The sequence below is a fragment of the Protopterus annectens genome, chromosome 2.part0 (genome assembly GCF_019279795.1).
Source record: "Protopterus annectens isolate FY-2018-M chromosome 2.part0, PAN1.0, whole genome shotgun sequence".
Lineage (NCBI taxonomy): Eukaryota > Metazoa > Chordata > Ceratodontiformes > Protopteridae > Protopterus > Protopterus annectens.
Window position 1 is genome coordinate 1,682,462,721 of NC_056728.1, and position 12,378 is coordinate 1,682,475,098.

Sequence of the window (12,378 nt, forward strand, 5' to 3'; positions counted from 1 at the left end):
ATGCAGTAACAGACCCTAAATAGGTTATAAATGAGGCTAATAAAATAGTGTTTGCGTATTTGGAAGAGAAGGAAACTTTATAAAGGAAGTACATGGTATTCTAACAGAAAGGGTACTCCTACAACTCTTTAACAATAGACTTCACTGAAGAGGTTTAAATCAGATGTATTTATGCATCCTTATATGTCAATATTTTGTATTATATGAACATTTTTCACTTTTCAATTTTAATAAAATTGTTTGAACCTCTTTGACTACTAAACAAGGGCCAAGAAATTTACAGCTGCTATCTGAAGGGCCACTTAAACAGACAGACTATCCCTTAAATTAACATTTTATTTAACTCGTCTGTAGTGGCTTTTTGATGTATTACTATTTGCATGAGTGGCCTGTTATGCCATCATGACACTTGAATGGATTCCAAGAGATTATGGCAGTGTAACCTATCCATAATGCTGAAAAGGAACAAATTCCCCTATCCTGGTGATATTACTAAATACATGAATACTGATGGGCCTGAGGTTGGACTCAGCAATACTGGAGTCAACAGCACCATATAAACAGATACCACAAGTAACATATGTCATCTGTATATGCTTGTCTATGGCCACTGCTCCAAATATTTTAATAATGCTAGAGAAATACAAAGTCATTCAAGGCAAATGAGGCTTGCTGTATATTTAAGTTGTCTTCCACAGGAGTGCCATTCCTGAGTCAGGCTGTGGTGGACAGTGGGCAGCAGCACTTGCACATGAAGGTAGCGATGAGGAAATGTCCATAACAGTATAACACATTAACAGATTTAAGAATGCATTGGGGAGACAGAAGGCAGTTATCATGCTAGGTGGAATAAAACAGTCATTGACTATTGGATAAACAGACTTTGCAAAGAATCCATTTGACAGGAAACAAGCAGAATATGTGGATAAGTGATCGGTGTCTGCCTTCCAAACATGGTTTTATTTTGGAACACATTATTACCAATGTCTGTGTAACACTAATGCTTCAGAATCCAATCTATATATCCATTTGAATGAATGGTGGAGAGAAAACACAATGCTTTGTCCAAAAACAGATGCAGTTCATCTGCAGTTTGTTGTAACTGGTCAAAGACAGTACTGATGTTAAGGAGGAAATATAGTGAAGATGCGTACTGTATTGGCATGTCTAACAAAGTTACAGAAGATGCAGGTGAACTGCTACAGTGCACCTTTGTGCAAGCATAGTTTATGTAATATGGGTGTCCTATAGTTTCTGTAATATGTGTGTCATAGAAATGTATGTATTCACACAGAATCACAGCAGTTCGTAGAACACATATTTTTTTGACATGGCACAATACTCTCAGGCATGAAACATCAATTTTATGTCCACCTATAAACAGATCAGTATCTTGTTGCAGAAACTAGGAATTGTGTGAAGAGAGAATAAAAGACAATACATGATTATGTACTCCTTAATTTATATCAGTTGTGTACAGACCTTTTCTATATAATTCTAGCCATTCAGAGAAGCATTACAAGTTTGACTCAGGTGTAAATTGTTTTGAAAGTTTGAACACCATTTGGAAATAACTTCCTTACCCAAATCACATAGCTTTGCTCACCATTTGGAGGTGACTTCCTTAACCAACTGACTTGCAAATGTATGATAGTTGAGAAACATGCTATGGGGAGATGTTAAATGTTGTTTCTCACTAGCTATACATAGTTTTGTATTTTTGGCTCATTAGCCTGCCAGCTATCTGGGGACTGGTACAGTGGTTAAGGTGTTTTATGGAAATACTTGAATGTATTGACTACTAACATTGTAAAGAAGATTTTGCTGAATGACAGTGTTGTTTATACTTTTCTAATAGTATGTTCTGTTAAAATATGTATTTGTCTCTAGGTTATACCCTTTTAACTGATTTTTTTCTTCAGGAAAAAAAGCTTAGGCATTTAAGAATGTATGTATACTAACAGGTCTTTAATTTTCCACAGCTGCTGGGTATGAACAAGTTAAGAGATGGCATTTCAGAAATACATCTACCCTTTCAAGCCTCACTGCAGTGTGTCTGTTATGAAATTTTAAGCTAAGGGCCTGTTGTTGTGGTTCTGCTGATAACAGTCTGATATTCTGATACTCCGGTATCAATAGCATATAGCCAGCTAAGCCACTGACATACTTATTCACTGCTAAAGCAGCTTGTACACATCATTAGTAAAGTGAAGCATTAAAATGCTGTTAAACAGTTGGACTTAAGTTGCACATACAGTGTATGCAAAAGTCCATTAATGGTTGGGATTTATTAAAAATATAGCACACTGCTAATTAGCACGAGTTGTTGCCATGTGTAGGGTGTCAGTGAATCAAAGACAATGCCGACTGCCGTCTTTTTAGCTGTTAGCTGTCTTGCAGAATGAACCCCTCGAGCAGTAGCATGGCAAACCTGCATATTACTTATGTATTCCAGCCGATATCTCAGAAGAAAAAATAAGAGTGAAGGAGGAAGACCTGAGAAGGATGGCAACATGCAGGGAGATTTTCCTTTGCCGGTAATGAACAGATGTCAGCTACATACATCTTTATGGTGGATGGTGTTGAAGTGATATTTACAAAAGGAAAAGGGTTTCTTTTGCACAGATGAACATTAGTGCTTTTCAGTTTTACTGGGACAAGTCCCATGTCTAATTATTCACTTATCAGCATGGCTACACAAAAGTCCCTTGATTGTATGGATTTTGTAGGCAACCACCCATGCTCATAGCTTAGGGGGAGTTTTATTTCTAAGTGATATATATTTATGGATAAACATTTATTTGTTTACATTTATAATTACCTGCTATGGTGCCCTAAGAAAGGTCTTATCTCTTTACTGGTGTGACGTAATAAATGTATATGTTTAACACATCTACTGTGGAGAATAAACAGAGACAGAAAAGAGTGGCGAGCAAAGTCCAAGAAGAAATGAGGAGCTAAAGAAGTGAAAATATGTAAGGTCTTATTGCTGTTTACATAACAAAAATGTGAGTTCTGACTGAGTCTTTTTGTTTCTCTGAAACTACAGGGCAGGATACTTGAAAACCTTGGAATTTGGAACCAACTAGGCTTCACCCGCTACATTCGAGATCAGCTGTTTGTAAACAGGCTGAAAGGTGATTCAAAGCTTTCAATCAAGGACAGCCAGTTTAACCAGATTCCAGTGAGGATTTATCACCCAAAGGCCCCAGCTGCTTGTAGGCGGCGAGGTGTCATATTCTTCCATGGCGGGGGCTGGATGTTTGGAAGCTTAAGTAAGTGCACATAAAATGGTTAGACAAAGTCATATGTTATCTTAGTGATCTAGTGAGGACCATATACTTGAAAAAGGAACAACATGTTATATTGTGGTAACAGTATGCCTGCTTCCTATGATAAGCCCTTACCAGATCCTGCATATCCTCTGGTGAGGTCCTTCCTGATCCTGTATAATCTGTGGTGAGCTATTTCCTAACCCTGCATATCTTGTGCTGAACTCTTCCCCTGATCCTATTTATCCCACAGTGAGATTTTACCTGATTCTGCATATCCTATGGGGAGATTTTATGTGATCCTACACATCCTATGATAAGAGCTTACCTGATCCTGCATATCATGTGGTAAGATCTTTCATGATAGTGTTTATCTTATGGTGAGATCTTACCTGATCCTGCAAATCCTATGATGAGAGCTTACCTGATCCTGCATATCTTGTGGTAAGAACTTACCTGATCCTGTATATCATATGGGGTGATCTTACCTGATCCTGCATATCTTGTAGTGAAAGTTTAAATGATCCTGCCTATCCTGTGGCAGGAGATTACCTGATCCTACATATCTTGTGGTGAAATTGTACTTGATTCTGCATATCTTGTGGTAAGAGCTTACCTGATCCTGTATATCATATGGGGTGATCTTAACTGATCCTGTATATCTTGTAGTGAGAGTTTAAATGATTCTGCATATCCTGAGTAAGAGCTTACCTGATCCTGTATATCATATGGTGATATCTTACCTGATCCTACATATCTTGTGGTAAGAGCTTACCCAATCCTACATATCCTACATACATAAAATAAATAAATATCTTGTGGTGAGATTTACTTGATTCTGCATATCTTGTGGTAAGAGCTTACCTGATCCTGTATATCATATGGTGAGATCTTACCTGATCCTGCATATCCTGTGGTAAGAGCTTACCTGATCCTGTATACCATATGGGGTGATCTTACCTGATCATTCATATCTTGTAGTGACAGCTTGCCTGATCCTGCATATGCTATGGTAAGAGTTTACCTGATCCTATACTTGTGTACTGCGATAAGTGCAAATACAATAGACTGCCTGTGCAGAAGTCTCTATCATTACTGTGGCACAGTCTGGAGGCTTCTCAGTGTATTAAGTGCAGATCTGTTAAGACACAGTTGAGCTCACACTGTGATTGAAAGTGTAGTCCTGTAGCATAACAGAAAATTTATGTTAACTGGCTTTTGACATCACTGGACATTTATACTAAGATGTATAAAACAGATAGCTCAAAGGCATGACAGACCCTGCCATGTAAAGTTAATCTGACCTGGAATAGCACTAATTAGCACACATTGAATGCCACTCCAACATTAGTGCAGTCTTGGAGTGATGATATTCTTATTAAAAGAGCTGCGAGAACACAGTGCCTGTCTCTCTCCAGCAGAAGAGTACATTATGTGTAAGACTAAGTCAGAATCAGTCAGTTTACCTTTCTCTTTTTTACATTTCTGAACAGAAATTCCTGTTCTGTCAAAAGCCAGTCATCTTTTTATTTCAGGTTTCTGGTCTTCAGAAAATTTGATTGGTCTCCTGTTATAGATTCCTAATGGGTTTACACAGTTGCTGAAGAAAATACATAGAACATTCACACAGTAGCAGGTGAAAGTGCATGGTACACAGTGACAAGATTATATCAGTTTGGTAGCATCCTCTAATCAATCAACACCACAAGTAATGGACAAGCAAGAACTCATTCAGTTAATATCTTTCACCTTGAGTGCCTAACTGCTTTATGAGTAGTGATAGATATGATAAAGTGAACTAGCTGCTGATACCCATTACCTCAGTGCCACTTTTCACCTTCTATTGTCCTGGAACCAACAAATATTTATTTTTTCCTTTGTTGACCAGATTAGTCCCACTAGGCTAGTAGCTTCTTTTCAGGGGAGACCCAAGGTCATATTTATATTACTAGGGGAATTTTTAGCCATGGCATCAGGGAACTTCCCCTACTCTTGGTAGTCAGAGGAAAGATTTGTGTGCTTCACATCATGACTTCCTGTTTCCTGTCTAGGCGGGGAGGCAGCCAGGAGGAACAGGAAGAAAATATGGCTGATTCAGCTTTGGTTGAAAATGAAGTGAAGGTTGATGAAAATGTAGCTGAAATGGTAGAATCACTACCAGAAGTTTTTTCTGATGCTATGGGTGCAGACAAAACAGTGATATTGGAAGAAAAGGAGATTGTAGCTGTAACAGAGATGGATTCAGAGGAAAACTTTCAGAGGAGATTGTTTAAAGGAGAGACAGTTACTGTTGAGAAATGCATAAGTACAACCCTCCAACTGGGAGGGTTACAGGATGATTATTTGGAAGAAATGGTAAACCAAAGTGAACCAGAAAGTGGAGCAGCAATTTCATGGAGTGACATCATGGAGAAAACAGAAGAAGAAAAAGGAGAAGAGACTGTGCCAGAAAAAGTTCACAAGACAAAAATTATGCACAAACTGTGGAAGAAGGAGCAAAGAAGAAATAAGAAATAAAAGAAACAAAAAAAGAAGTATACAGAATGTGTGAGCTGTAAAAAAAGAAAGTTTGGGCAGGTATAAGGTTTGGTACTCTGTCATAGCACAACTGGGTGTCAAAGCAAAAGAGATAAGAGCATTCATTTTAAATTAATAAAGAGACATTTTGTGACTTGATATTTGAGACTGGGCAGGCCATGGACACTTTTTTGGGTGCATATGAACCAAAGAAAAATATTTATCCATGGTCAGAGTAAGTCGTGCAAGTTTTTTACAGACAAAAAAAAAAAGAATAATGATCATGTTTAGAACTGAAGTTGAAGCAAGCAAACTGAAAGAACATTTTTTAACTATATGTAAAGAAGTAATGGACACTACAAAAGTATATAATGAAAGAGGACTATGGACTGGGGGATGGGAATGTGGAGGCATATTGAAAATGGAAAATGATAATGTTATGCACGTACCTAGTATTATTAATGTTCATGCTAATAGGGGGTTGGTGAAATACAGGGGTCAACCAAAAACTTTTTATTTTTGTGGAAAAAAATAATTTAATCAATGAATGTGATACAAAAGACATAATTTATGTGGCAAAAAAGGGCATAATGCAAACAAATGTGATTTAAAGTGCAAAAAATGTGGCAATACTGGTCTGGTCATTAATGGCTAGAATGTGAAATGAATGTGCAGGAAAATGAAAATGAAGTTATACAAGATAAAGAGATAGCAGAATGTGTTATACAAGAAAATGTACAAAAAGATGTAACTGATAAAGAAATTATACATGAAGTTAAAGAAAATAACAAGGAAAAAGAAACAGAGGCGACAAGTGAGGAAGAAGTGTATTGGTGCACAGTAAGAAATACAAAGAGTTTGATAGGGAAAAGAGTTAAAAGGAAAGAAAATTCAAAAACATAATGCTTAGGGAAAACAAGAAAGGAAAATGATACACATTTTATTATACTAACTGTTCTTAAAAGATGAAAATATTAGCTTTAAATAATAAAAAAAGGAATTAAGTATGCTGGATTTTCAGATCATGTGGCAATGTGGGTTGAAGTACAGGAAAATGAAGAACATATAAGAATAGTTAAAGGAATAAAGAGAATTAATGAAAATGAATTAGATTTAGAAGATAAAAAGAACTTGTGGCATTATGGAAAAAGCATACGACTATGAGGAAATTTTGTGAGAATTGGACTATTTGGTGGATTAATTTTAAAGAAAATATATAAAAAAAATTGTTTTAGAATGTATAAGGAAGAATAGAAGAAAAGAAATCAGACAGATATAAGATTTTATGTCAAGAAACATTTAGAGAGTTGGAGAAAAATTAATTTTATGAAAAATAAAGAGAAATAAATATATAAAATGAATCAAATTAACATTAACTTGTTATATAAGCAAAAATAAAGCAAAAACATTGTTTACAAGGAAAGAAAGAAGAGGTAGCACCATATCTGAGTAAAAAAAATAAAAGGAAAAATAATAAGAATTAAAATATAAGGAAAGTAAGCAAATAAGACAGCAGGAAGGAATGTACAAAATAATTGAAGAATATGTATTAGAATTATTTGTTAAGAGAGAAGAAACCATAGAACAAAGTTATAAAGGTGAAAAATGAAATAAGGAAGATAATGAGTATTTAAAACAAAAAATAACCACAAAAGAATTGAATGAAATTCTAAAACATATTAACATGAATTCTGCAACAGGATTGGATGGAATTGAACATGGTATGTTTAAAGAAATGAAAGAGTGGCAAGAAATATTTTTTATATAAGTTATGAATGAATGGTAAGAAACTGGAATTAAAGAGAAAGAGATATGTACAGAAATTATAAAATTTATGTTTAAAAAAGGAAATAAAGAGATATACAATTGGAGACCTATAACATTGAATAATACAGATTATATTTTTTATGAGAATAATAACAAAAATGTTACATAAAAAATGGATAGAATAATGACCAAAATGTATTTGGAAGAAAAGGAAGTCAAGAGTTATTATGGATAATAAGATAAATAATTGATGATATCATAAATAAAAATGTAGAAGTGAGGTTATGATGGGGGATATAATTAAAGCTTATGATAATATTCAATATAAATCATTATGGGTAATTTTGCAGGCATATAATGTAAGCAAAAAATTATTACAAGTACTAAAATCTGTTTATGAAAGGAACTATGTGAAACTAAATGTAAATGGCCGGATTGGGGAAGAAATAAAAATAGAATGTGGAATAAAGCAGGGCTGCCCACCTAGTAGTGCAAGTTTCTCATTAGTTATGAATGTAATTGTAAAGGAAATTAATACAATGTCAAGTAGTGGTGGATACAAAATGATGAAGGAAGTACAGTTGCCAATAATGTATAATTATGTGGATGATATTGTATTAATTGTTAAAAAATAAAGTATGGATGGAAAAAGTAAATAAAAAATTAAATATAAATTAAAAAAAATTGGTTTAAGTATCAATAAGGAGAAAACTAAAGGATTTGGTTTTGAAGGTATGATAGGAAGTGTTGAGCTCAATGAAAAATATATAAATATATTAGGAATAACATTTGGAAGGAATTAATATAAACAACAACAATGGGATAATGTACTCAAAGAAGTAAAGGATATGACTAATTTCTGGAAATCATATAGATTTTCATATAGAAAAAAAGCACACTTGTTGAACACCATGGTAAAAGGAAATCTTGCTTATGTTGCAACCATTTATATGATTCCTATTACATATGAAAAGGAATTAATGATGATTATATTCTCTTTTATATGGGTCTATAGACTGAATCCAGTCAAAAGAGGGATTCTGTATATGAAAGAAGAGCAAGGAGGTTTGGGTTTAATAAGTGTAATAGTACATGCAACATCTTTAATTTTATATAAGGTATTAAAAGGAATTATGAAGGAAAATAAAACTTGATAGAAATGATACTATATTATAAATACATAGAATTGTGGGAAAGAATTGAAGAAATAGAAACGAATGATACTTAAGTATTATGAAAGCACTTTATTGTATTGATCCATGGAAAGATTTAGAAATAGATAAGAAAAAAGCCATAAGGATGAAATATAATAACTATAAAAAGATTAAATAATGTAATGATTTTTTATGGAGATTGTCTATTAGAAAATTGCTGGTTAAGGCAAATATGCCATATAAAAAAAGCAAAACAGAATATGTAATAAATGTGGAGAGTTTGAGATTACTGAGCATGTGTTTATGAAATGTGATAGTTAATTTCTGAAAAGAAATATGCAAAGACAATAGGGTGAAAAGTTTGTTAATATTTGAAGAAATAAATATGGGGGTTCCCTTTATAATTTCAAAATACTGAAATCCCAACTTTCAGTATTTTGAAATTATACTACCGTAGCCTTGAAATTCTGAAACACCAGAAGCATGAAATTCAAAATACCGAAGTTTGGAGCTTCTGGTGTTGTGGTGTGTGAATGCATAGGTGTAAGTGTAGGTAAGTATGTATGAGTGTGTTGGTTCGGGGCTTTTGTGTATGTCAGTGTGTGTTTTGGCTGTGATGTGTGTGTGCAAGGGGCTGTGAAATGTAAGTGTGTGTGAGTTACCTTTGTATGTATGATTGTGCGATCTCAAAGTTAGTATATATATATATGTAAGTAGGGGGGTGTTGCGGTGTGTGAATGCATAGGTGTAAGTGTAGGTAAGTACGTATGAGTGTGTTGGTAAGGTGCTTTAGTGTATGTTAGTGTATGTTTTGCTGTGATGTGTGTGTGGAAAGGGCTGTGAAATGTGTGTGTGTGAGTTACCTTTGTGTGTGTGATTGTGCAATCTCAGAGTTAGTATATATGTAGGGAAGGGGGTGCAGCGGGGTCTGCCCCCTGTTTGTCTTGTGTAGGATTGTTTGTTTGATTGTGGGGGGAGATTGTGTGTATGTGTGTGGTGTATTTGTACTGTAGGCTTGCGATTTTAAATTTTGCGGTTATGGGGTTTCGGTATTTAAAGTTTTCGGCAATAGAATTTCGAAATACTGAAATTCGGGATTTCAGTATTTCGTGATTCAATAGTGAATCCAAATATGGACATAATAGAATTTGGTTATTTTGGTGCACATAAACAGGGAGAAGTGAAGAAAATGGACAGAGCAATATTTTATGCTTCATGGACTATATGGAATGAGAGACTAAATGAAATTAAATACAATGAAAAATGGACTTTGACAAAGATATTGGAAAAAAATGTTTTGGTTGTAGATAAGAGTGGAGGAAATGCTTAAATTGAAGTTTATAATGTATGGAGATTTGTAAATAGATGTAAATAATGTAAATATGTAAATATGTAAATAATATGTAATGTACATATCAATAAAAAATCCTATTTTTTGTGTATGGGAATGCAATTAATTGTTACACTTCCTGTCTTCTGGTCTAGGCATGGAAATGGCTCAGAGAAGCAGGAAGCTGAAAATCTAACATGGAGGAAAAATAAAGCATTTTTCAGGTTTTTGGGATGAGTGGCAGTGTTAATCACACAGCAAACAATGCTAACATGTCAAATCATGAATCAGAAGTTAAAAGGATTGATGAAAACAAAGAAGTGGGAAAAGAAAAAGGAGAGTTAGCAGTAAGGCAAAAAGAAGGAGTCAAGGTTGATATTATGGATTCAGAAGATTTGTTAAAACAGAATCTGTTTTTAACAGATTCTTTAAGACCTGAGTGTGTGTTGTTACAACACTCTATTCAGGAGGGTTGCAGGATATTTATTTGAAATAACTTATTGAACAGAGTGAACCAGAGAGTGAAAAGGCAGTGTCATGGGGTGAATAATGGACAGGATACAAGAGGAAGAAGTTCAAGAAATAAGAAAGGAAGAGAAGAAATCATAAGTTCAAACAGTAAGAGAAGGTGAATGAAAGAAGAGAGGAAAATAGAGGTAAGAAGAAAACATCAGGTAAGGATAAGTAGCAAAATGGAAAAGAACTGGACAGGTATTAAGTATGGGACGGCATCATTTCACCACTGGGTATTGAAATCAGAGAGGTAAGAGCATCTAGTTGTATTAGTAAACATAGTTTTTGTGACATTTTCTTCGAGGAGGTCGGGTATATGGAAACATTCTTAGAACAATATGAAAAAATCCTTAGAACTTGTATGCTATGCAGGCATTTAATAGGGAAGCAAAACAACAGAGTATTTATACAATTTTGAACTGAAGTGGAAAGAGATGATTTAAAAGACCATTTAAAAACTGAGTGTAGAGATGTAATGGACTTTTAAAAGGGTTTATGACAATAGAGGTTTATTGATTGGGGGATGGGAATGTGGTGTTATATTGAAAATGCAAAATGACAAAATAATACATTTGCCTAGTATAGTTAATGTGGAAGGGAATTACGGATTGGTCAGATACTGGGGACAACCAGACATGTTTTTTTGTGTGGTAAAGATGATCATTTAATTAATAACTGTGACAAAAATAAAAGTTTTATTTGTGGCAAAGTTGGTCATGAAACAAAAAAATGTGAGCAAAAATGTATAAAGTGTGAAAAAATGGGGTATTCATGCAAGGACTGCAATGTTAAGAAAATCATACACTGCAAACAACAATAGACTAAGACAGGGAACATGTGCCAGTAGATAATACAGAAGAAAGACAACAAGAAATAAGGAATGAGGAAGATACAAGTATGGAAGTAAAAGAATGTATGAGGGAAAAAAGAAAAAGGAGAGATAAAGGAAGAAGTAAGTAATTCAATTGATGAAGGTGAAGATAAATGAATAAGAATTAAAAGCAAAATAAATTCTATTGTGAAAAGAGTGAAAGATAGAAAGCACATATTTAAAAATATAGGTATAGGAGGTAACAAAAAAAAAAGGTTAAAAAGAATAGAAACTTTTCCACAAAGTGAGAATCCTAGCCATACATGTGATTATTATAAAGAATGCTTGATGAAGGGTAGGAGTGCTGGAATGGTGCAAATTGTTAGATATGGATATTATAATATTAATAGTCATAAGAATAACAACAGAAGATGAAGGAATACAAGTAAATGGGTTATGTAAAGGCAAGGTTGTATGGAACTTAGGAGAGGAAAAATGCTACTGCTAGCAATTTTATGTAATGAATATATAGAAATTCCGGATTATGCATTAGTAGTACTAGGAATAATAGTAATATTAGATATAAGATGGAAAATCAAATATATAGAGTGATTACACTTTATGCATATGCTTCACAGAAACAGAGAGATTATGTTTAGGAAAATACTTGACTATGTTAGTGTGAATATGCAAGTAATAAAAGTGGGAGACCTCAATTGTGATTTAAGACATAGGATAAATGAAGGGGCAGATGTAAAGGTTCTTTCAGATCTGATCAAAAGTGGTAAAACATATTTATGGAATACTAAATATTGGACATATAAGAGAAGCAATTTGAAAACTGAAGTTGATTATAGTATCAGGTAGTCTAAGGGTATTACATCAAGGAATTAAAATTACAGGATTTTCTGACCATTTAGCAATCTGGATAGAGATTCAAGAAAAAATTAGGCTATGCAAAAATAGGTACAGGTATACAAAGAATTAATGAACATACCTCTCAACCTCTTAGAG

At 34.0% G+C, this 12,378-nt stretch overlaps 1 protein-coding gene across 1 annotated transcript in view; it reads left to right on the forward strand.

Moving 5' to 3' along the window:
* The window catches only part of AADACL4 (arylacetamide deacetylase like 4), a 217,702-nt gene that overhangs the window by 110,706 nt on the left and 94,618 nt on the right, over nt 1-12,378 (forward strand). Inside the window, exon 2 of the mRNA XM_044061728.1 lies at nt 3,050-3,275. Within this exon, the coding sequence (XP_043917663.1) occupies nt 3,050-3,275 (226 nt within the window). The remainder of the gene's footprint in view (nt 1-3,049; nt 3,276-12,378) is intronic.